General features: G+C 42.4%; 1 protein-coding gene across 1 annotated transcript in view; it reads left to right on the top strand.

Moving 5' to 3' along the window:
• XRCC2 (X-ray repair cross complementing 2) overlaps positions 1 to 25,016 on the top strand; it is a 25,661-nt gene extending 645 nt beyond the window's left edge. The window contains exons 2-3 of the mRNA XM_024193274.2: positions 7,342 to 7,423; positions 22,657 to 25,016. Coding sequence (XP_024049042.1) covers positions 7,342 to 7,423; positions 22,657 to 23,372 — 798 coding nt within the window. The 3' untranslated portion in view covers positions 23,373 to 25,016. The remainder of the gene's footprint in view (positions 1 to 7,341; positions 7,424 to 22,656) is intronic.
• The last annotated feature ends 23 nt before the right edge of the window (positions 25,017 to 25,039 follow it).

Below are 25,039 nucleotides of genomic sequence, written 5' to 3'. Positions count from 1 at the left end.
GACCCCTGCCACTAACTGCCCCCTAGGACCCCACCGCTTATCTAAGCTGCCCTGCTTCTTGTCCCCTGACTGCCCCCTCCTGAGAACACCCTATGACCCTACCTGTCCCCTGACTGCCCCGACCCTTATCCACACCCCCACCCCATATTCACACCCCCGCCCCCAGACAGACCCCCGGGGACTCCCATGCCCTATCCAACTGCTCCCCGCCGACAGGACCCCCAGAACTCCTGACCCATCCAACCCCCTCTGCTACCTGCCTGCCTTGACCCCTCTCCACACCCCTGCCCCCTGACAGCCCCCCCAGACCCATCTAACCCCCCCGCTCCCTGTCCCTGACTGTCCCAAGCCCCCCCCCCCCCCCCCCCCCCCCCCCCCCCCCCCCCCCCCCCCCCCTGACCAGGGCCGGCTTTAAAGAGCCCAGGAATCGGGCTGCGCTCCGGCCGGGGTTGCTCGGCCGGGGGTGCTGGGGCCCGAGCCGGGCTGGGTCCGGGCCGGCGCTGCTGGGGCCCGAGCTGGGCCAGAGCCGCTGGGGCAGCCGGGCGCCGCTCGGCCCGGGCCGGAGGGAGCCGCTCGGCCAGGGCCGCGCCTCCCCGGAGCTCTCCTCTTCGCGCCCCCCCGCCCCAGCTTACCTGCTGCTGCCTCCCGCTTGCCCCTGTTCGCTGGAAGCAGGGGAGGGGGAGGAGCAGGGGGACGGATCGTTCAGGGGAGGGGAGGAGGGGGAAGACAGCTGCGGGCCGGACAGCATGGTAAGGCTGCAGGGGATGGGGGGAGCCGGGAAGGGGCTTTGGGTGCCCAGCGGCGCTTGGCCGCCGCTTTTCTATCTATAAATAGCCGACTGGGGGGAAATCCCGGACACTTTCAGATTGTTAAAAATCCCCCCCGGACGGCTATTTATAAACCGAAAAGCCGGACATGTCCGGGGAAATCCGGACATATGGTAGCCCTATGCAGCCTGCATCCTGCCCGGACACGGTGGGGTTGCGTCCCAAGGGCTGGCGGCCCGTCGAGAAGATGTGCGCCCCTGGCCCGCTCCAGCCAAGCCGCCAAGTGTTGAAGTATGCGCTTAATTCCCGTGTAAGAAAATGGGGCTTAAGTATGTGCCTTGAGTTAAGCAAATGTTTAAATACTTTGCTGAATGGGGTGAATTGCTGAATCAGGGCCTGTATCCACACTGATATTAACCATGCATGGGACTTGTAGAGCTTCACTAGTGTAGACAACACTACCTATCCACCTATCTCATAGAGCTGGAAGGGACCTCAAAAGGTCATCAAGTCTAGCTCCCCCCTGCCGTCACTAGCAGGACTAAGTACTGATTTTTGCTCTAGATCCCTAAGTGGCCCCCTCAAGGATTGAACTCACAATCCTGGCTTTAGCAGGCCAATGCTCAAACCACTGAGCTATCCCTCCCATCCTGCCAAGAGGGGTTCTCCTGTTGGGGTAGGAATCCACCTCCCCAAAAGGTTCTGTCAACCTAGCACTGTCTACATGGGGGGGGTTGGCTGTCTTAATGGCATCACTCAGGGTGTTGGATCTTTCACACCTCTGAGTGATGTAGTTAAACAGACCTATTTTTATAGTGTAGATAAGGCCTCACAAAGCTTGAGACTGTTGTTCACCTTAATGGACGTGAAGGTGGAGATGAATTGTAGTCACGTAAGCACTTTTTTAAAAACTTGGAAGATTTTAAAATTGCCCTGTGAAGTTTTGCTCATAGCAATAAGGCTTATGTTTCTTCACTCTTCATCCAGTTTTTCTCCACCCTCCCACCACCCACCCACTTTCTCTGACCTTTTGACCCTGATCAATGCTCTGAAAGTCTTTAAATCTTGCAGCAACACTTCCTTGTTGAATGTTGTGTAGCTCATAAGTAAAAAATTCTGTGCCAAACAAATAATTCTTCAAAAATCTCATAAAATGAGCTTTGTAAAAACAGAGTGACAATGGAAGCTGTAAGAGGTGAAGGTAGTAAAAGAGAGTAAGTGAATTTTGATTAAGCAAATAGCTTGTGAAAGGTAAAAATGTCTCACTCTCATTTTTTGACCAGTGGGTCTCTTAACACTTTTAATATATTGCTGAGAAAAGTTGCATATTATTGAATGGCACCCAAAAATGTGCTGAGTACCTCCCAAAAGACATAGGAAAAACTCTTTAAGTTCCATTGAAGCACCATTAATTTTCAATTGGACTGAGGCTCCTAAGTGATTTTGACATTTTTTGAAAATTTTTCCCAGTGTCTCTTCCTCAGCAAACTTACCATTTAAGGCCCCTGTCCTGAAACTTATTCCACATGGGCAGATGTCTTTTGTCCACAGGGACCCCTATTTTCTACACACCAATAATCACATAAAAAGATCCACTGTGATAGAATGTATAGTGCAATTATTCAGAAATGTATTGAAAACACATCTAGGCTACTCTCTTACTAAGGTAGATACACACAGAAAAGCACTGGAAGATAATCATTTTGTGGAAAAAAGATAAGTTATGTGAAGGAAGAAGTAAGCACCCATAATTAAATTATGGCATGCTGATCTCAATAGTGACCAGATGTTGCTGTATCTTTTCCAGTTTTTTCTGTTCAGTTACTTTCTTTAGCAGTGCTGTGTTAACTGGCTATTTAAGCCATTCACAACAGAAGGTAGAAGCAAGTGATTTCTGTTATTGCAGACTGATCCTTTGATCACTACAAATATTTTACCCTATACAGTAGAAATGTTAAGAAGGTAACATGAAACTGCCTATGCCAGAATATGGCCAAGAGACTAGGTAGTCCCAGCTCTCATGAAAAGTTCAATATATCTTTAACAACCACAAATGGTAAGGTCTCCTCTCTTGTGTCGTATCTGAACATAGTTTTGCTTCAGCCTCATTAGGTGTAGTATGGACAGACCTTTCACAGAGTTTGTTGCAAAGTTGTTTGTTGATCCTGCCAGGAAATCCCACAGTGCACAGCATGATACCAACAGAGCAAGTGTCTGTGGAGATTCTGCTTCAAAACTAGGAAGAAAACACAAGTTTCATAGAAACACAGATGCATTATCATCAATGAATTGTGAATAATCTGTTTAGTGCTCAAGATAAGCACCTGTAGTTATTTTCATTCAAATATGTAAGCATTCAGTTCAGATAACCACAGGTTCATATTTAAGCTATAATGATCAATGCACCAGATATTTTCTGAGGACTAATGACTGGATGAAAGGAGCTGGAACAATCAAGAACTACTAACTAATCCCCAGGAAATGCCCTATACAGAAAGTATTTTCTATTCTAAAATGAAAATTGGGGAGGGGAAGAGTGTGGATTAAAAAAAAAAAAAAGATGCACGTTTAGCTGGAACTGAAATGGCACTTCTTTAAAATTAATGCTGCATCCAGTAGTCAGACTGCTTATATTACCTTAGCATTCAGCAACTAACTAAATGTGAACAACTACATGTACACATTTGCAGAGCCTTGTAAAACAATAGGAACCTGCAAAGCATAGGGCAGGTTTCCAGCACACTTCATATTCTCTTGAGATTCCAAGGAGCCATTAGTTCTAAGACACACTTGTTTTTATAGTTTTCATAATGTACAGAGACTTACAAAAAACAAGTACATGATTTCAATACAAATTAATACAAACTAGGAAATGCATATTAAGGTAATCTTTGATGCAATGATATGGCAGATTTTGAAGTGGTGCCTACGTTCAGCCATCATAGCAGGGTACCTTATATTTGTAGAGCAGTACAAATGACAGCCTCACATCTTCCATTCCTTTTAAGATGTGTGGCTAAATCCTGCACTGGTCTGAAAATCTCAATCATAGTTTCTAAATTGAATTTTCTTGTCCATGCAAAACTGCCAAGGTAGTTGAATGTAATTTTGTCTTAATTTGTATCAGGAGAGTTGTTGAACCATCCGTACTACTAACTTTTCCAATAAAGTGTGTTCTATTTAAAAAGTAGGGAATAATTTCAGTTTGAACACCACCAAATGTCATAGATCTTCCTTTTTTTAAAAAGAAAGAAAAACTTGAACACTATACCAGCTAAATATTAAAATTGAATTATACCTTTTAAGCAAGAACATCTCAAAACATACTTAAGTCTTCCCCCATTCATGTTTAGGGGCATTCTAGTACAAGAAATTTCAGAATGGTGGATGAGCAGTGCTGTGATAAATAAATGTAGTATTGCCAAACTCAGAAGATCAAAAATCATAAGTCAGACTCCAAAAAAAAATATGTAAAAGATTATATTGTGGTGGGTTTTGGTCTGTCTTGTTGAGTTTTTTTTTTTTAACTCCCCTTGCCCATCCACAGTGTGTGTGTGAGATTTTGTTTCTCACTCTTCCAAAATTATTGGGTAAGATGATTTTGACCTCCTGAGCAGGAGCTCTCATGCCCACATCTGCACATCATTTCCCCAGTAATTAATTCTGCACCCCACTGTCCAAATCTATCTTGTCCTGTCTGTCCCTGCATCAGTTCTTCCCCCACATCAGTTCAACGCATCCCTCCACACCCCATCAGTTCAGCCCCGACAGCCTCACCTCTGCTCCTCCTAGACTCTTCACCCCCATCTCCCAGGCCTGGGGGGAGAGGAGCTGTAACAGCATCTTCCCAGGCTGGGTGTGAGGGGGGAGGAGCATAGGAGCTTTCTCCTTTGCTCAAAAGAGTGGAGGAATAGGGAGCAGAGCTGCTGGGCTCGTTCAATCCCCTGTGCTCCCCCAATGAGAATGGCTTCAGGTTGCTGAGGGGAGAGAGAGATAGTGCTCTAGCTATAGCAGCTCTGATTGATTACTTTGCCCTAGAAGACTGGCAAGTGAGGCATGCAGCAAATCAGAGGGGGTTTCCCCAGGCAGGGCTCAAATTTGCATAAAGGGTGGAGCTTCTCACATCATCTCGAGACAGGCTCCAGGCCCAGCCAAAATCTTGTCATTCACAAAAAAAATCATGAGAGTTGGCAACACTGTAATGTAATGCAATAATTAATCATATCATGGTTGTGCTGAGGATGCTGTGGGAGCCCTAAACACACTTTGTGTTGTGGATTTAAATGAGTCATAAACGTTTAATAATGTTTTAATAAACATGAATACAGAAACACATCTATTTGCTGCTCCCTCTTTATGCCTTTTTTTAGGTTGAAAGAGAGTAACACGATTGGAACTTTGCCTTCGAAAACCATACTTAGCTGAAATCTAATAATTTATCATCCTAGAGGCAAGGCTGTTTGTTCAAAAGTCTTAAATATATTCTTAGTGTCTCAGCTTGACAGCCTGTGTCTCCTGATGGCTGAGGACTTCTTAAGCATCAAAGTAAAGCAGTCCATGATCTTGCGAGACTTGGATCTCTAAAACAGATATTCATATAATATTACTGTTCCCAGCCGCACTGTTATGTAAGATTTTTAGTAAACTTTATTTGACTTGCAGAACAAAGTAGACTGAGTGTTTTGTCTGGTAAGTAGCAGCAAAAGAATGTAAGAAGAAAGAGGCTAGATAGCAGCATAACTAGCTAACCTTTTCAATTACTAATGGATATGTGTTATCTTCTGGACATATATAAAATGAATGACATTTGTAAATATGAACCATTTGCTATGAAAATGTCTCACAGCTAAGTAAATGTGTTAAAACACTCTTTAGAGTTCTTGCATATCATGATATTCTGGTAAATTTCACTTGGCTGCCATCATATTAAACACAGTGGAGCAGTAAAAGTCATGGTTCAGAGAAAGCAGGTAAGCAAAGACAGAAGGGGACAGGAGACTCACAAAGGGGAAAGATGCAGTGCAGGATGATGAGAATGGAGAGAACCTAAACACGGGAGGGAGAGACTCCATAAGCACTAGGGAACAGCAGCAGCAAAATATAACAGAGCAAGTTATATTCAGTCTCTTCCCTGATCCTGTTTATACAGAATACTATAATATATTTTTTCAGTGAACATTGGTAACAAGTTGCAGTGTCAAAACTGTAACCATGGATCTAACATGTATTATACAAGTATTTCATGCATTGAACAAATGCATGAATAATGGATCCAGTATAATGTCTATTAAAGTGTTTTTATTCTACTTTTAATGAGCATCTCATGAGACTCTTATCATCACACCTAAACAGAACAGTTACAAAGGCAAATACATTGACATTTTATTAATGGAAATGAATGGTACAATGTCTGTGGAAGTGTCTGTCTTGGACTCACATCATAACCTCTTGAAGCAAATTCAGTGTCACTTAGAGTTTTTATACTACCATTAAAAGAAAACACAGAAAATTGGTTTTTAAATCATTTAAATTGACAATAGCAAGGAGATTCAGAAGAAAAGTTGTCCATCAAATATAGTGTGGAGGAGGGAGAAATGTGTGCTGGGAAGTTATGTTTAGAGTTATGTGCTGAGTGCCCAAAGGATATGGCTAGGAGGGAGATTCGATACACTTGTACAGAATTTATTTTATTCTAAAAATCATTAATTTAGAGCTTATGGATGGTTTATGGAGACTGAAGTGCTCTGTCTTCAGGACGTATACTCTGGCAGCAGTGCAAGCTTTTTTGCCAATGTGCTTTAATCCATGTATGGAAGGACATTTCTAACAGTGGGTGAAGTGTTCATTTCTTGAATTGTTGGCCTCTTTGTTGAGACTGCCCGCTATAGTGCATTTGTTATGTGGACACCTGTCCATTTAAGAACTGGCCCAAGAACACCCACTTGCCTTACAAAGGCTGTTGAACAGCCATCGTGTAATGACTTTTGATAGCTACCAGCCTGTGCTGTGTTTGAACAAGTGACGGTGAGGTGATAGGATCTGTAGCCCATCGGAGTCCCACATCTAATGTAAGTTGAAATATGTAAGACGCTTTTACTTATAAATGAGCTGAGGGACTGGATGACTCAGGAGACTGATAATGGGGAATACAGCCTTTCACCTCCAGATCGTTACTTTGAAGTCACTGTCTGATGGCTGTTACAAAAGGAGCTTCTTTCCTTTCATCCTATAAAATGGCAACATTTCCATATTTCAAAGACATCCATTCTTGCAGCAGTTTTATCTGCCAGTAGCTCATTCTTGTGGTTTTGTAAATACAGGTTCTTACATGGCACTTATCGCCATGGAATCCTGGTGCTCGTTGCTAGGAGAGATAGAAAGTCAACGTCTATTACTATACTGTCCAATCTCTGAGCTTGCCACATGTCTGCAGAAAGGCATTTTAAAATCAAATTAATCTGTCGACAGAGCTATCATTGAAAACCCACTAAGTTCTGTGGTTCTGTTGTATCTTGATTCCCATGACCCATTATTTTTAGTTAACACGACGTCTTTTTATCTTTTGTTTTTAAAGCTACTTGCACGACTTGAGGGCAGAAGTTCTCTGAAAAATCTTGAACCTTGTCTGTTTGCAGATGAAGGATTTCCCATTCATGGTAAAAAAAAAAAATATTTTATATATGTGTGTGTGTGTGATCTTACAAAACTGTACAGTATCAAAGTAAGTTTATGTCTGTCAGGTTACCTCGAGCATGCAAATAGCTGTAAAATCCTGAATTCAGGGGGAGACTAAATGTTGACATAATATACTTAGACTTCTGTAAGGCATTTACATTTGCTACCGGTACTGTAAAACATTTTGATTATGAGACTGGAATAGTATATCAACATGACACACATTTAATGGATTGAAAACTAGCTAACTGATAGGTCTGAAAATATAATTGTAAAAGGGGAATCATCTTTGACTGGGTGTGTTACTACTGGGTCCTGCAAGGATCAGTTCTTGGCCTTGTGCTGTTTAGCATTTTTATCAGTGACCTAAAGGAAAATATAAAATTATAGATGACACAAAGAATGGGGGAATGGCTAATAATGAAGAGGACAGGTCACTGATACAGAGCAATCTAGATCACCAGTAAACTGGGTGCAAGTGTAACCCACACACCTCCTGGGTGTGGTGTTCTGTCACATCTAGTGTCACCAAGACCACTTAGAGAGAGTTAAATGAGTCTGCTCCTCAGCCTTAGCTAACAGCCAGTTGGCTTTTAGCTCATGCACTAGAGGCTCATGCACTAAGCTCCAGAGGTCCCCGGTTCAATCCCACCCGCTGATGACCGGGGTCTGTCAGTGTTACACAAGCAAATAATATACTTTTTGATATGACCAAATGTAAAGTCATTCATGTAGGATCAAAGGCCATGCTGTCCTGGGAAGCAGTGACTCTGAAAAAGACTTGGGGGTAACAATGAATAAGCAACTGAACATGAGTTCCAAGGGCAATATTGTGGCCAAAAGGGCTAATGCAATCCTTGGGTGCAGGAACAAGGGAATCTCTAGTAGGAATAGGGAAGTTATATTACCTCTGTATTTGGTATTGGTGCAACTGCTGCTGAACTGTTGTGTTCTGTTCTGATGTCCAATTCAGGAATGATGTTGGTAAACTGGAGAGCCACAAGAACAGTTAAAGGATTGAAAGATATGCCTTATAGTGAAAGACTCAAAGAGCTCAATCTGATTAGTTTTACCAAAAAAGGTTAGGGGGTGACTTGATCACAGTCTGTAAGTATGGGATACAGAAATTTGATAATACAAGGCTGTTCAATCTAGCAGACAAAAATATAACAAGATCAAATGGCCGGAATTTGGAGCTAGACAAACTGAGTCTCAAAATAAGGCACAAACTTTTAACAGTGGGTGTAATTAACCAGTGGAATTGCTTACCTAGGGCTGTGGTGCAATCTCTTATCACTGGCAATTTTTAAATCCAGATCGGAAATTCTTCTAAAAGATATGCTGTAGTTCAAACAGGAATTAATTCAGAGTCTTATGGCCTGAGTTGTATAGGAGGTCAGACTAGATGATCACAATGGTCCCTTCTGACCTTAGAATCTATGAAATCAAACAGCATACATGTCAATTTAGGGACCACCATCTGGAAAGCAGCAAATATGATAAACTAAAAGGACCTTGCAGTGAGATGCCAATGCTGTTATGTTTGTCTGAGGGAATTTAATGTAAAATTAGAGAGGCAGTAGTGCCACTCTACGTGACCCTGGTGCAACTGCATCTGACTCATTGTGTATACTTCTGATTCCTCCAAATTACTATGAGTATAGGAAGAATTAGAACAAATAACAGGCAATAAAAAGGATCATGATGACTGAGAAAAAGAAAGTGTGTACAGTCTAAAAAAAGATTAATTGTGGAGCATTTGTGTCTTTATAGCATTTAGACTACATGTCTAACAATATATGATCCATGCCCCAAGGTACTTTTAAACTCAATGGAACAAAGGTGGTGGCTAGTTGGGAGAACAAGGCAACATCAGTAAGGCTATATGAAGGGTAGAGCACAATATGATGAAGTGAAGAAGATTTTTGTTGGTGGTTTTTAAAGATGAAAAAATAAGTAGATGATTTAGATGACTAATTTCTTTTAGTTTTTGCAAAAGAACTGGGAGATCAACAGGAGGGATTTGAATGAGGAAAAGGGTAATGGCCTGGAGTATCAGCTCAGGAAGACTGTTCCATGATAGTGGGTAACATGAAAGAAAGCATAAACCCAGTTGTAGGGAAAACAGGCCAGTATGATCTTACAGCAGTTGTTGCAGCCATATTGCATGTGTATTTTAAGGCTATCAGACACATGGAGTGGCTGGGTCATAATTGGGGAAATATGGCAACTTAAAATTGAATGAGAGAATTCATGTAAAGCTTTTGAACCAACTGTCTTTCAAAAGGTCCTTCTTTGCGGGTAGGGAGGGCACCGATTCTCTCTATGTATGCGTGGCTCCCCCTCACCTAAATTAGTATTCAGTGTATGAATTCATAACCTAAATTAAAATTTATCCAATGGCTTTTGCAACTCCTATTTGTACTCTATCAGTGTATGGACTTTTACTGAGATATTCATCTTCTCAACATTTACTTTTGTTGAAAGATGGACTCAATTTAATATTTGTTTCAAGAATTAAATTTTGCAGTTGTCATTTCCAGTGGGAAAGCATTAAACAGATTCACTGTAACAGCTGCTTTTTTGGGTGCCTGTTCCAGCTTCCTGCACCAGCAAACTGTCATACAGGTGATACCTTTTGGTTCAGAGAAGTTTGAACACTTTCACAATAAGGCTAATTCACATTAGTGAAGTTTTCTCAGCTCAGGACTGCTTTCTTACCCCATAATAGTAATAAAAACCAACTACTGAAATTGGTAAGTACTCTAAATAATGCTCTGTAGGGTTTGCAGAAAGGATAACCTCTCTTTTTAAAACAAATCCAAAAAAACCCAATGACTTTTCAGTCTGTTCTTTACTTCTTGGGTGCAAAGTCCCAAATAGAGATTTAGCTGGGACTATTTCTTGATGCCCTTCTCTTATAATAATATATGGAGATATACCTATCTCATAGAACTGGAAGGAACCCTGAAAGGTCATCAAGTCCAGCCCCTTGCCTTCACTAGCAGGACCAAGTACTTATTTTATCCCAGATCCCTAAGTGGCCCCCTCAAGGATTGAACTCACAACCTTGGGTTTAGCAGACCATGCTCAAACCACCAAGCTATCCCTCCTCCCTGATGCCCTTCTCTTTTCTGTGGATGCGAACCAAAATAATACCAATCTTAAATTTGTAGGTAGGGCCAAATATGACCTTCACAGAAGTGGAGTTGCACAGGATGTAAACTAGTACAGATTTTGACCTGTATTAATTAATTTTGTTATGCAGACCCTTAATATTACAAGTTCATTTAAAAGAGTCCTGCAAGTCATTTTTACTTACCTGAGCCCATATACTTGTTATTTTGATCTTTTTTCCTAGCTATGCTGGTTTAAACCCCTGATGAAAATCTAACTTTCTATTAGTCCTCTCACCTTAATTAGTTTCATTTTTGTAAGTTGTCTTAGCCATGTTACCATGTGAATTATTTCATAAACATCTTCACAGAAAATTTTATTTATTTTTTAGCATTTTATTAAATTAGCTATGCTTTTTCCTGTTTTCATTGTATTTGAAACAGAACAATATGTACTGTAATGTTTAAATAAATTATACATGATTCCATTATAGGCAACCAAGTATTCATAATGAATAGTCAGAGCATCATAAAATAGAAGCAACGAACATTTGGAGCTGTAGTGATATTCCAGCCACTGTTCCTAATCGTGAGGGAATTGTGCCTTTAAGGATACATCAGCACATTACATAATACTGTACTGTATTCCTAAATAGTGGAAATGGCATGAGCTTTAAAAATAATCTTCCACTACTGCCAATCAAGTTTCCCTCTACCACCTTTGAATATCAAGCTTAGGTGTGGGTGTAAATGTACAGCTCTGATTTTCAGCTTTAATATGACACCCAAAATTAATTTGAAGTAAACATTTCCTCCCCCTACCTTCACTTGCAAAAAGTAGAGAATAGTGACAGCCTCTGCCCAATTTCCTAAATGACTAACCTATCATTGTCACAAAACATCTGATAGTGTGAAAGCTGCAACAGCCTATAGTTAAGGCTACGATTTAGTCACGAGTATTTTTAGTAAAAGTCATGGACAGGTCACGGGCAAGAAACAAAAAGTCACAGCCCCTGACCTCTCCATGGCTTGTACTATAAATATCCCTAACTAAATCTTAGGTGCTGGGGTGGGGGGCGGGAGCACTCCAGCGGGCGCTGACGCTGCTCTGGGAGGGGACGGCCCGGGGCCCTGCCACTGCTGCTCCAGGCAGGGGACAGTCCAGGGCCCCGTTGCTGCTGCTCCGGGTGGGGGGTGGCCCAGGGCATCACTTCTCTGGGGCAGTGCCCGGGACCAGCTGCTGGCCCCGGGCCGCCTGAGCAGCGGCCGATGCAGCTGGCCCTGGGGTCAGCTGCATTGGCCGCTGCAGAAGTCACAGAGATCCTGGAAAGTCATGAAATCTGACCTCCGTGAAGGGCTTGTAGCCTTACCTATAGAATAATACACATCACCACCACTACCACTAAGTGTGATAATAGCCTGACTTGAATTATCTACTGGGCTGCAGTGCAATGGAATAGTTCTACCAGCATTTGCTAATTAGTAATACTTAAGACATCATTTCTGCTGTGTGCTTTCTGAGATAGGATGGCTAGAACTAAGCACAGTATTCTAGGTGAGAACATACCATCTATTTATATAATAGCATTTGAGGGTATGTCTATACAGCAACATACATCCGGGCTTGAGCCTGGGCTCAAGCCTAATTCCCTTTACATGCACACACCAATTGTGCTACCCTAGGGCTTAGACCTAGGGTCCCAGGACCCTGCAGGTCCCGGAAGTCCTTTGGATGTATCCCAGTGCTCTCAGCAGCAGAGGAGCAGCGTTGTAGGCAGCCAGTGCAGTGGCCGGAAGCACCATTACTGCCTTCCTGTTCCAGCTCCTCCTTGCTGCTGCACGGAGCTTGCCTGGAGCAGGGAGCAAAGCTGACAGGCAGGAGGTAACTTCTGGCCACCGGGATGTTGGAAGTCATCCCTCACCCAGCACTACAGCTCCCCTTCCCTTCAGGGGACCTCTTGGTCCCACTCCGGTCTCTGGCCCTTGCTCCTGGTCCAATGACACCCAGATCTTTTTCCCTGTATGATTACAGATAATTAGAACCAATCTGTACTTATGAATAGTCCAGGGTATTCTTTACAGTGTGCATCAACTTGAATTCAACAGTACTGAATTTCATCTGACATCAGGCTGCTCATTCACCTAGCTCTGATAGGGCCTCAATCTCTAGTCTTGATTGATCTAATTAGCTTTGTGTCATCTGGAAACTTTGCCATGCCATCAGCACATTTTTTCATGTTGCTGTTCATCTACATGGGACTATTAGTAAATATTAGGCATCACCAGTCCTAACATGGAAACCTTCTGTTAACCTCCTTCCATATTAAACTGGCCATTTATTCCTGCTCTGTATCTTAGTCTATGACAGTACAGTACTTCTTATCCCATAGTTATTTCCCCTCTTTTAGAGCACTTTGAGATCTACTGACAAAAATATAACAGGTGGTATTAGGTAGTATTAATATTTATTACTTTGTTTCCTTAACAGTCTCTTGTGAGAGACTTTGTCAAAGATTTTTTGAAAGTCCAGTTGTCAGCCAGTTCTCCTTCCTCTGTTGTGTCATGGTTTGCTTGCTCTGATCCGCAAGGGTGAACTTCCTCCTCTTATCTTACTCAAGCAGCCCAGTCACTAACTTCGTGAAAATCTAAATTTATAAATTATGCTATAAAGGGCTCTCATTACATAGTGGTTCTTATTGCGGGCAGCTTCTTTGATAATCACAAACGCACAGAAGTTCCCTACTCCTTCAAGTTTTTTTACAGTCCAAAGTGCACTTCTTTTGAGAGAATGGGTGTTAACTTCAAAGTCCAATTCAGACATAAGTCGTACCTAACAGTATCCAACAAACTTCAGAGTGAGTTTAAATAAGATGTCTTGTCCTTAGATTAAAACCAGTAAACCCTCGGAGAAACTTTTAGAATAGATTTTCATGAAACTTACCATTTTTATGTAATTAAACTTTTTGGAAGCATTTATCAGGTCATAACGGTCCCCAATGCTTGCTGAGAACTCTTCCCCCAGAGCAGGGCTTTACTGAAGGTAACTTTATATGAATACACACAAAAACGAAAACATCTTTTAAACTGACAAAACCAAATATTTACTTCATAGAATAACTTACAATTTTCTTAAACTCACCACTGAGAACAGTGAAACAGTGATATCCCCTACTTCACCTAAACCATTGTGTAGCATTGTTGTGTGCTTTTTGAACAAGCTGTATTTCACTTCAGAGATGGATGAAACAACTCTTAATGTTTAATTGACAAATCCAGTAACTGAGCAACATTCAAAATTGCCATTGAAGGCAATGGAAGACTTATGCAGAAGCCAATGGCAGGACCGAGCCTATATTTTGTAAAGCACTTTTCAGGAAAAGACAAATTAGTTCTAAAATATTTCAAAGGCTCAGAGAAGGAGCTGGAGGAAATGACACCACCCAGCATATTCGAAAGGACTTCTTCATGCCAGGTTCATATTGTAACAGGGTTCTGTGATTGTGGTCATGTCCTCAGCACAGTATATGTGACACAACAGAATAACAGATGCCTGAAAGTAGCAGTGTTAAATATTGCGGACTCTGAATAGGAGAGGAAAGTGAGGATTTATTTAATATACTGACTAGTCCTTGCCCTTAGTCTAGCAAGGGGTATTCAGCACAAACAAACAAACCCTGACTGTCTCCCAGGCCCTTCCGTATAATTTTGGAAACATCAAAAATTGAGAAAAATAGAACTCCAGTTTGAAAAGACACTGCTGAATTTCACATGGAGAGAGAGTTTTCATGTGCGGCTGAAGTGGATAGAACTGTCACATCATGTGTAAATTACCTCTGACACTTCCAGTGTGTGAAGCAAGAGTCTCAATTCACTGCTTCTTCCCTTGTCCCAACTTCTCCATGATAGTCTGTGTACTTGTGAACAATAATAGCCTATGAAAGTTGAGTAATGACTTGAAAAACCCTATTAACTCAGACAGGCACAAACATATTGGAGCAAAGCTGCAATTAATTCTCTGCTCTTGCCTTCCTCTGGAAAGCTCTTACCCCATTTACACTTGCCTTGGTCATGGAAATGCAAAGCTTGTTGCAGTTACAGTTGTGCAATTCTAATTCTGCCAGAGTAGAGCAGTTAAATGTCCACTTTACTGAATATGCTTTTACCATAATGGGTGAAGCCCTACATGGAATTAGCATACACCATAAAAAGAGAATAGTAGCTTTCTAAAATGAAAAAGAGAGCAATTAATAAATAAGTTAACTTTTATCTTCCTCTGATGTAAGACTGAATTTTTAGGTGTCCTGCATGTGTATCTGACAAAAGAACCACCTCCCTACTAATGGGTTATACTTCCTAGTTTGTCTTTTTAACACTTCCTTGCATTCGGTAGTGTGTTTTTAATTATTATTTCAATTGTGGATGAAGCAGAATTTTCCAAGTAGGTTGCATCTGCCTGCAAAGAGAAAAATCCCCACCTCAGATGGCAGAAGAGTAGCTTCCTAGCTCCCTTGCAATCTGCAATTCCATCTTCCCAAAAGATGCAGTTTCATATTGCAAGCACTGTCTGAGAAAATATGTAATAAATCATAGAATTATAGAAATGTAGGACTGGAAGGGACCTTGTTAACTTATCTAGTCCAGTCCCCTGCACTGAGGCAAGGTAATCTGCTGACTTTCCCGTTGTCAGTCACAGGTACAACATCACTAGCTAGTGAAGGGGAACAAGCACATTGCATACCTGAAACACTACAGGCCTGTCGATGCTACAAAAATAGACATGTCTAAACATGACAGTGACATGTAACATGTTTTTTCTTCCCTGTGTTTTCTCCATTTTTATTTTTTCTTTGTATATTTATCAGAAATAAAAGTACAGTCTTAGTCTATTATGTAGCAGCCTCCTCTTCAAGCCCTATCCACCTGTAATGACAGAGGTGCTGCCAGTCAGTGTTGTCCAGTTGCCAATCTTTCATCAATAGCAATTTCTTTAACACTAAGTCCTTGTCTATATGGGGGGCGGGGTTTAGTTTGCACACCAACTAGTACGCCATACTAATAGCATGCACTCGGGATAGCTGTGTCTTTTTTCAGTTTGCATCATTGTGTATACATGCCTGGGGTTTGGTGCATAGAATCAGAATATCAGGGTTGGAAGGGACCCCAGGAGGTCATCTAGTCCAACCCCCCATACTAAGCATATGGCAGTCTAGGATGGTATCCCATGGTCCTTTGCTTCGTTGCTGACCTATGTGCATTCTGGGATTTTTCTCACTGCACATTGTGAGATGAATAGCGGAAGCCAGTGGAATATTAGGACTTGGGGTGAAATTCAAAGTATCCCATGATTCTGCTGTCTCCACCTCATGCTTCCTCTCTGTCTGGGCAAGCTAGCACCATTTTAAATTGCTGTCTGTTGGTCAGCATGGACCAACAATGCATCTTGCAGCTTTGGTGGCAACCCCAAATATACAGAGGCTGTTTGGGCTTTTTTTGAGCTGTTGAAGCTACAGGGCTTTGGCTTTGGACTTCACCCACTGCACCACTGAGCAGATGATGTGGCGGCAGTAGCAGCTCCTCCAGTAGCAACAGCAGTGTTGGCAGAAGATGGAGGATGAGGAAGATGACAACAATCAACTGCAAGTACATGAACTCTTTCTGGAGCAGCTTCACATGGGGCAGCATCATTTCTAGACTCAGAAATCCAGTGTTGATTGGTGGGAAAGGATCATTCTGCAGACCTGGGGTGACCAGCAGTGGCAAGAGAATTTCAGAATGGAAAAGGTAACCTTTTTTCAGATCTGTGCTGAACTAGCACTGGCGCTGCAGTGGCAGTGTACCAACATGTGGTAACACAGATCATTTGAGAAGTGGATCACCGGTGCCATCTGGAAGCTGGCCACCCTGAACGTTACCAGTCCATAGCCAATGAATTCAGCATAGTGGCCCCAACAGTCGATCTCCCTGTCATACAGGTGTGTGGTGCCATGCATAAGGTAAGGTACTGTTGCACCAGGTTATAAAGCTTGGTAATACTCAAGAGATTATTGATGGCTTTGCACAACGGCGGATGCGTCACTCAATAATTGCCTGTTCTGTTCATTCGCTCTGAAGCACCTGGCATTGGCCACTGTTAGAATACAGGATACCATTGGTCTGATCCAGCATAGCCATTCTTATGTTCTTATGCATACATGGGGCTCCCAAACTGTATTGTGCCAGTTGATGGGACCCATGTGCCTGTTTTCCCCCACATACCAGGGCTCTGAGTTTACAAACAGAAAGGGGAATTTCTCCATGGTGCTCCAAGGCTAATTGACCACCATGGCAGGTTCATAACATAAATGCGGGATGGTCTGGAAGGGTCCACAATGCTAGGATCTTTCGCAACTCAGCTCTATTGACCATAATGAATATAGGAGACTTTGCCCCCAGGATCACTGTGGACAATAATGGAGTGGAGGTTGGTTTGATTATCCTGGGAGACCCAGCATATCCTCTGCTTCCCTGGCTAGTGAAGCTGTTCACAGACCACTTGGACAAAAGGAAGGAACTGTTTAACTATAACCTCAGAAGTTGCAGAATGACAGTGGAGTGTGCATTTGGCTGTCTATAAGGAAGGTGGTGCTGTTTGTGGAATAAGTTGGAAGCCTCAGAAAAAACCTTGCCTAAAATTATAGCTGCATGTAGTATTTTGCACAGAATTTGTGCGAGTAAGGGAGAAAGGCTTAACGATGGGTGGGAGGCTGAGGTGTAGAGACTTGCTCAGCAGTCTGAGCATCCAGCAAGGCATCGACTAGAAAATGGAAACAGCCTGGGCAATACTGTCAGGGATGCCTATTGCTCTTTCTTCGAGTCTCAAGCCTGAAATTGGGAGCAGGGAGGAATGGTTTATGAGCACTGCAGTGTCTTTTATGGGTGGTAGAAGTGGAACATCGTGCCACTCATTATTTTGTCTTATGCCTGTATCTTTATACTTATGCAAAATTTACAGTTTTTCTGTGTACCATTCCTTTGCAGACGCTTTCTGAATACCTTTTTTTAATTAAACAACAATTTAGTATGTGACAACCAGAAATAATCCTTTAATTAGAACAACAATGAAACACAGCTTTAAAATGAGGCCGTGCATTAGAGGGCAGCACACAATAGCATGGGGGAGCAAAGAGAGGTTCCAATTCATAGATGAGTAAACGCCCTGCCTCTGCCTCTTCTTGTTCTTCTCCGTTCTGGTGTCGAGTATCAGGGCTCAAAGTTTTTGGGCTGTTAGATGGCTCGAAAGAGCTGGGCTCCCAAGTGCAATTGTTCTTGCTGTCATGAGCTTGGGATAGGGAAATAAATGGCAGTGGGATTAGGAAGGGAACTTATGATGGTGTTCCCAGTACCCAGTATTGTCCAGGGCTGCAGAACATGGCTGCGTCCTGGTTGAGGGCACTGGATTGTTTGTGTGTCCACTAGCAGCATGCACTGCAGCAGAGCATTCTGCTTCTGTATTACCCTCCAGGAGTTGCCTCGGCATGTCCCTGTCTTTCTCTGCAGTGTCTTTAGCCATAGCAACACTGTCTCTAGCCACTTTACAGCTCTCTCTGGATAGCTCCATGTCTTTTTCTCTCTGACCTCAAATGCAACCTTCAGCTCACCATTGGTTTCAAGCTTTTGGGGAGAGTCTGCAGTGAGGTTTGCAAACATTTCATCCTGAGTTTTCTTTCCTCCTCAAGGTGGCTTCTCCACCACTGGCAATTTTTAAATCAAGATTGGATGTTTTGTTCTAAAAGATCAGCTCTGGGAATTATTTTGGTGAAAGTCTGTGGCCTGTGTTATACAGGAGGTGAGACTAGATGATCACAATGGTCTTTTCTGGCCTTGGAATCTATGAAAGTTAGCCAGCCGCTCAGCCATTGATAAATCCCTGTCCTTCAGTGTCTGCCTGCTGCAGGTGCCATTGCAGGGAGTAGGGTTAAAAAACAAGTGGTTATTGTTCATATTCCAAAGAGGCTATGATAGCTTTTAACATCTTTCTCATTTCCCCTCCCTAAGATTCTTTCCAGTCTTGGGTGGACTTCAGAGATGGTAAGTGGTATGTGCATGGGGGCTAGTTTGGGATTTTTGAGTGTGCAATGTATGCTCTTTGGGTTTGTAGTTGTGCCCTGAAGGCTGTGGGGGGTTGGGAATTATGGCTGTGTTTGTAGTTAGTTAGGCTGTGCCTTGCGGGTGCATATGCAGTGTTGGAGGAGTAAGCAGGGGATATCTGGAGGCAAATATCTATGCCCACATCTTGAATACTGTGTGCAGATGTGGTTGCCCCATCTCAAAAAAGATATATTGGAATTGGAAAAGGTTCAGAAAAGGGCAACAAAAATTATTAGGGGTATGGAGCAGCTGCCATATGAGGAGAGATTAATAAGACTGGGACTTTTCAGCTTGGAAAAGAGACAGCGAAGGGGAGATATAATTGAGGTCTATAAAATCATGACTGGTATAGAGAAAGTAGATAAGGAAGTGGTGTTTACTACTTCTCATAACACAAGAACTAGGGGTCACCAAATGAAATTAATAGGCAGCAGGTTTAAAACAAATAAAAGGAAGTATTGCTTCACACATCGCAGTCAACCTGTGGAACTCCTTGCCAGAGGATGTTGTGAAGGCCAAGACTATAACAGGGTTCAAAAAAGAACTAGATAAATTCATGGAGGATCGGTACATCAATGGCTATTAGCGAGGATGGGCAGGAATGGTGTCCCTAGCCTCTGTTTGCCAGAAGGTGGGAATGAGCGACGGGATGGATCACTTGATGATTACCTGTTCTGTTCATTCCCTCTGGGGCACCTGGCACTCGCCACTGTCGGAAGACAGGATAATGGGCTAGATGGACCCTTGGTCTGACCCATTAGGGCCATTCTTATTTTCTTATGTTCAAACGGGACAGTAATCCCCTCTGCATCCCTATTAGGCTGTCCTGACTCTGGACGACGTTACACTGAGGCAGGTGCAAAGAATGGTCTTATTCAGAGGGGCAAAGGGCAGACCATCAAGACAGAAGCTGATTGCTTGGCTGATCCACTTGCCATTTTGGAAAAGGGACAGTATGGCTGAGGGAGGCTGGAGCTGGAGACTCAGAAAAGCTCGCAGCTCACATCTTACAAAAATGGCTGCAGTGTGTGGCACCTGGAACAGAAGTTTGCACAGCAGTATGATAGGGAAATAAATGGCATCTGAGAGCATGGGAGTGGGGGTACAGCAGGGAAATTATGATGGTGTTCCCAGTACCCTGTATTGTCCAGTAGCTGCACTGGACTTGCGTGCTGAGGGTCCCTCCATAGGATCGGCCTCCTGAGTCCCAGGCTGGGTTTTTGACTGGGAATCAGGCTCACTTTCTACACAGCTGCTCTCATGGTCTGGAGTACCAAAGAAATCCTGACTTCTATGGATAGCTCTTCACTGCCCTCCTCATGTCCCTCATCCAATGACTCTTGCTGCTTGTCCTTGGGGGAGAGGTGCAGGGTCCACAGCCTCCTTGGGTTCAGTAGTGGTGTAATCGCATAATATCTTGTCCAACTTCTTAGAAAATAGACAGGTTATATTTCCATGGCTGGACCGCTTCTTGGCATCCTACTTTTAAAGTAAGCTTTCTTGAGCTGTTTGATCTTTATCTGGCACTGCTCAGTGTCCCAGTTGTGACCTGTGGACATCTGACTAGCAGTGTCCACAAACATATCTTTATTGCAGAGGCTGGCCTCAAGAGCTTATTGCCCCAGTTCTGCTCCTCAGATGGCAGTGAGTCTCAGCACAGCTCGAAACAGGTGCTTGAGGCATGTTGTAAAGGCTGTGAGAGTAATATTACTATAATGCCAATAATATTGGAATCCAGGAGCAAATGGGGCGATCCTGGCACTGTGCCAGCTTTTAAACTGGAGCGGGGACATCTGGTCAACTTCACCCCATAGCAGTGGAGAGCACACAGGTGCACAGACAGGTCAGTAATGGGCGCTGCAGAGCAAAGTGGGATAGCAGTTGGATGACTGCCAAAGTAACGTGCAACATCATTGCATCCACATGAACAATAGATCACACTAATTTGCATCAAACACTTTGCATTAATACACTTTGAAAGAGGACTCCAGAGTTTGTGATAAATACAGAGCTAGTGCACTCTAAGGAATTGCGTCATGTACAAAGGCATTTTCGGACCAGACCAACTTGAGTTAGTGTAGACTAAACTCCTTTGTATAGACAAGCCTTAATTAACAGCAGGTGAAACTTAATTGTGTGTTTGCAGTGGGAGGGGGAATAGAAAAAGGAAATTACTTGTTCATGTGCAGTCATCAGTAGCATATAGTTGTTAAACTATTAGCCACAAAATGGATTTTTCATGTGAAATGTGATTTTAGTTTCTATTTTATCACATACTGCATTAACCATTGTAGTAATCATTGTAGAACATACTGATAAAGCAGCATGAAGAATTGTATTTTGCAGGGTTTAATTAGACATCAAAATTAGGCAAAATAATGCAAATGTACTGTTGGGAATTTTGGGGTGAAAAGTCAAAACTCGGTTGTTCTTTTTAATTTCTTTTAGGAGATCTCTTTATTTTATGCTTTAGTACTGAATACCATTGACATGCATCATCAGTTGAATCTGTGATGTATGTTCCCTGCTTCTTTCAGGGGGCTGACTGGGACAGGAATGGGAGAAGGGAGTGTTCTACATTTGTTCTACTTGTCAAAACAACAAGAAGCCACAGAGCTCCCTGGGCCAAAAGGAAGAATTGGCTTCTTTTCAGGAGTTCTGATAAGGATGTAGCAATCTGGTTTAACAGTAACAAGTACAGTGATTCTCAAACTTTTCTTTTTTACTGGTGACCCCTTTCACATAGCAAGCCTTGGAGTGCGACACCCCCCCACCCACCTTGTCATAACTATAAAGGGAAGGGTAACAGCCCTCCTGTGTACAATACTATAAAATCCCTCCTGGCCAGAGACTGCAAAATCCTTTTACCTGTAAAGGGTTAAGAAGCTCAGGTAACCTGGCTGACACCTGACCCAAAGGACCAATAAGGGGACAAGATACTTTCAAATCTTGGGGGGGGGGGAAGGCTTTTGTTTGTGCTCTTTGTTTTGGGGGGAGTTCGCTCTTGGGGCTAAGAGGGACCAGACATCAATCCATGCTTTCCAAATCTTTCTGAACAAGTCTCTCATATTTCAAACTTGTAAGTACAGCCAGGCAAGGCGTGTTAGTTTTATCTTTGTTTTCTCAACTTGTAAATGTACCTTTTGCTAGGGTGATTACCTCTGTTTGCTGTAATTTTGAACCTAAGGCTAGAGGGCGTTCCTCTGGGCTCTTTACAGGGTAATCAAACTTAAAGTTATTTTCCATCCTGATTTTACAGAGATGATTTTTACCTTTTTCTTTAATTAAAAGCCTTCTTTTTAAGAACCTGATTGATTTTTCCTTGTTCTAAAATCCAAGGGGATTGATCTGGACTCACCAGGAATTGGTGGGGGAGAAGGGGGGGAATGATTAATTCCTCCTTGTTTTAAGATCCAAGGGGTTTTGGATCAGTGTTCACCAGGGAGTTGGTGGAAGAGTCTCTCAAGGCTACCCAGGGAAGGGAGTTAGCCCATTAGGAGTGGTGGCAGCGGACCAGATCTAAGCTGGTAGTTAAGCTTAGAAGTTTTCATGCAGACCCCAACATCTGTACCCTAAAGTTCAGAGTGGGGAAGGAGCCTTGACACACCTTATAAATTAAAAACACGTTTTTATATATTTAACACCATTATAAATGCTGGAGGCAAAGTGGGGTTTGGGATGGAGGCTGACCGCTCACAACCCCCCTTGTAATAGCCTCATGACCCCTTGAGGGGCCCCGACCCCCAGTTTGAGAACCCCTGAACTAGTAGATGTAGATCAGGGGGGCTCAAAATACTCTTCTGGACTTTTTTTTTTTCTGAAGCAATGAGCACCTTCAGCTGTCAATGCGCGCTAGCAGCTCCCAATGAAGTAAAATCAGGTCAGTAAACCTTGAAAATGGAGCACATGTTGCTTACAAACTATCTCATGTGCTTGGTTTTTTTAATTTTGTTTTCTTTTTTTATTCTCAGGAGATGTCGTTGAATTCCATGGTCCAGAAGGAACAGGAAAAACAGAAATGCTTTATTACCTGATAGCCCGCTGTGTCCTTCCAAAATCGGGAGGAGGCCTAGAAGTAGAAGTCATGTTCATTGATACAGACTACCATTTTGACATGCTTCGCCTAGTTACCATTCTTGAACACAGACTGTCCCAAAGCACAGAAGAAATGATCAAACAGTGCCTTGGAAGGCTTTTCCTGGTTAATTGCAATAGCAGCACCCAGTTGCTTCTCACTCTTTACTCTCTAGAAAACAAGTTTTGTGCTCACCCTTCTCTCTGCATTGTGATTTTAGATAGTATATCAGCTTTTTATTGGATAGATAGAAGCAATGGAGGCGAGAGCTTTAACATTCAGGAGATGAATCTGAAGAGATGTGCTGAATTTCTTGAGAAGCTAGTAAGGGAGCATCATTTGGTCCTGTTTGCAACAACACAAACGATTATGCAGAAATCTTCAAACTCCACGGAAAGCTCCATTCCTTTAAAACTTCACTGTGAAGCTGATGTAGAGTATAGGCCTTATCTTTGTAAATCATGGCAACAAATGGTAACCCACAGAATATTTTTCTCTAAGCAATGTAATTTTAGCAGTAGCAAAGCATTTTCGATTGTTTCTTGTCACACCAAAAAAAAACATGTCATAAAATGTTCATTCAGTGTTGCAGAATGTGGAGTTCAGTTTTAACTTCAGTCTGTCTCTAAAACTGTAGTAAATCTTGGCCCATCACAGTCTACTTAGCTTTACTTTAAGTAGTTTAAAAAAAAAATCTTTTAACCTATTTTATTATCTCAGATTGTTAATTAATTTTGTCACCCACATTTAAACGTCTTAAACTCAGTAAACGGCAGAGGAGTTTAAAGCTTTGAATTTCTGCAGAAGGTCAGCTTAAAATAGAGGAGAATGTTGAAACTGCTTGTATGTGGTTGATGCATAAAGAGATTAAATCAAGAAGACTGAAAGTTTAGGGCATCTTTAACTCCTGATATACTTATGTAATGTAACATAGAGGGTATACAACCAAATGCACTGACTTCAGCTCTGTGTCATAACCATCTTCCAGCGACTTATGCTAGTGATTGTGTTTAGGCAAATGTTAGCTCTTTGTAAATATTGGTCTTAATTCACTCCCATTAGCATGGGACTATACACTGCATACATCCTGTGGCAGCAGGCACAGTTACACCCAAGGGGATGGAGGGATTCATCTCCTGCAGGGAAAGGTATGTAGTGTTGGTCAGGGTGGTCCTAGCCAGCACTGCCCATTTGTGGAGTGTCACATGCTGGGGGAATAGGGATTATGGCTGTCACTGTTCTGCCAGCAGTCTACAAGCATCTGCAGCTCTCCCAAAGTTGAGGGACACAGGGCCATAGTTGACTGATCCTAGGAGGTCGCCCGAGGCCCCTGTAAGTTAGTGACAGACCTAGCAAGTAGTTAACATTTGAAAGGAAAAGGGCTAGAAACTTGATTTTTTTAAATAAAATTTCTAGCTCCCCTCCTCCCCCAAATCTGCAATGCCATATCTCTGGGTTTTATGGGCCAAAAGGCTGTGGTTGCTCACAACCACAAGCAACGTGGTTTATGTTACAAGTTTTAGATCCTCATTTATTATTATCCCAGCCACTGTTTGGAAAATCAGTCTAGCTACAGAAATGCTCGCCCAATTGTGTAAATACCTAACTTAGGGATCTCTTACTTTCAAATGTTCATCAGTCCACTACCCTATGTCTCCCTTTAGGTGTATCAGCTCTACAAAGCCAAGGGATTGCATGGACCATCATAATGCTAAAATGTATTCTCAAAAAGCTCCTCTACGTTTCATTTTCTTTTGATCTAGGTTTTATATCATGTCCTCCAGTATTTGAGCATTCTTTGTACCATGCTATCTCCTGCACACTGTATTTTGATAAATAAAGACACACACGTGTAAATCATATGATTTGAAAAAGGCAGAGGAGAAGACTCCTGGCTAAACAGCATATATTTCTTGGTGCACTTTATGTTCAAAGCCATGTGCATCAGTTAGTTTAGCAATCATACAATAAGTTCCTTATTGCATAATCTTTTAGAGGTATTGTTAAATGTTACTACCCTTTTACAACTGTTTCACCTCTGTGAAATGAATTTTCATCCAAGTATAGTTCCTAGCACTAAGGTATTACAATTACTAGTCTCAGAAGCCCAGAATTCTCAATAAAGAGAGACTGACGCATTTTCACTCCTAGGGAGGAAGTGGGTAGAGAATGGAAGATTGATGATAAGGAAAGCTTGCACACCTCCTGCCCCTAATGGTGGATAGAGAATGCTTTAGTTTCAATGGCTGTTAATTTTGGTTCCTTTCACAGACACTAAA

Source organism: Terrapene carolina, unplaced genomic scaffold (assembly GCF_002925995.2).
Source record: "Terrapene carolina triunguis isolate 2854851 unplaced genomic scaffold, T_m_triunguis-2.0 Scaffold111, whole genome shotgun sequence".
Taxonomy (NCBI): Eukaryota; Metazoa; Chordata; order Testudines; family Emydidae; genus Terrapene; species Terrapene triunguis.
The sequence above is the reverse complement of the archived record's forward strand: the minus strand, read 5'-3'. Positions and strand labels throughout refer to the sequence as shown.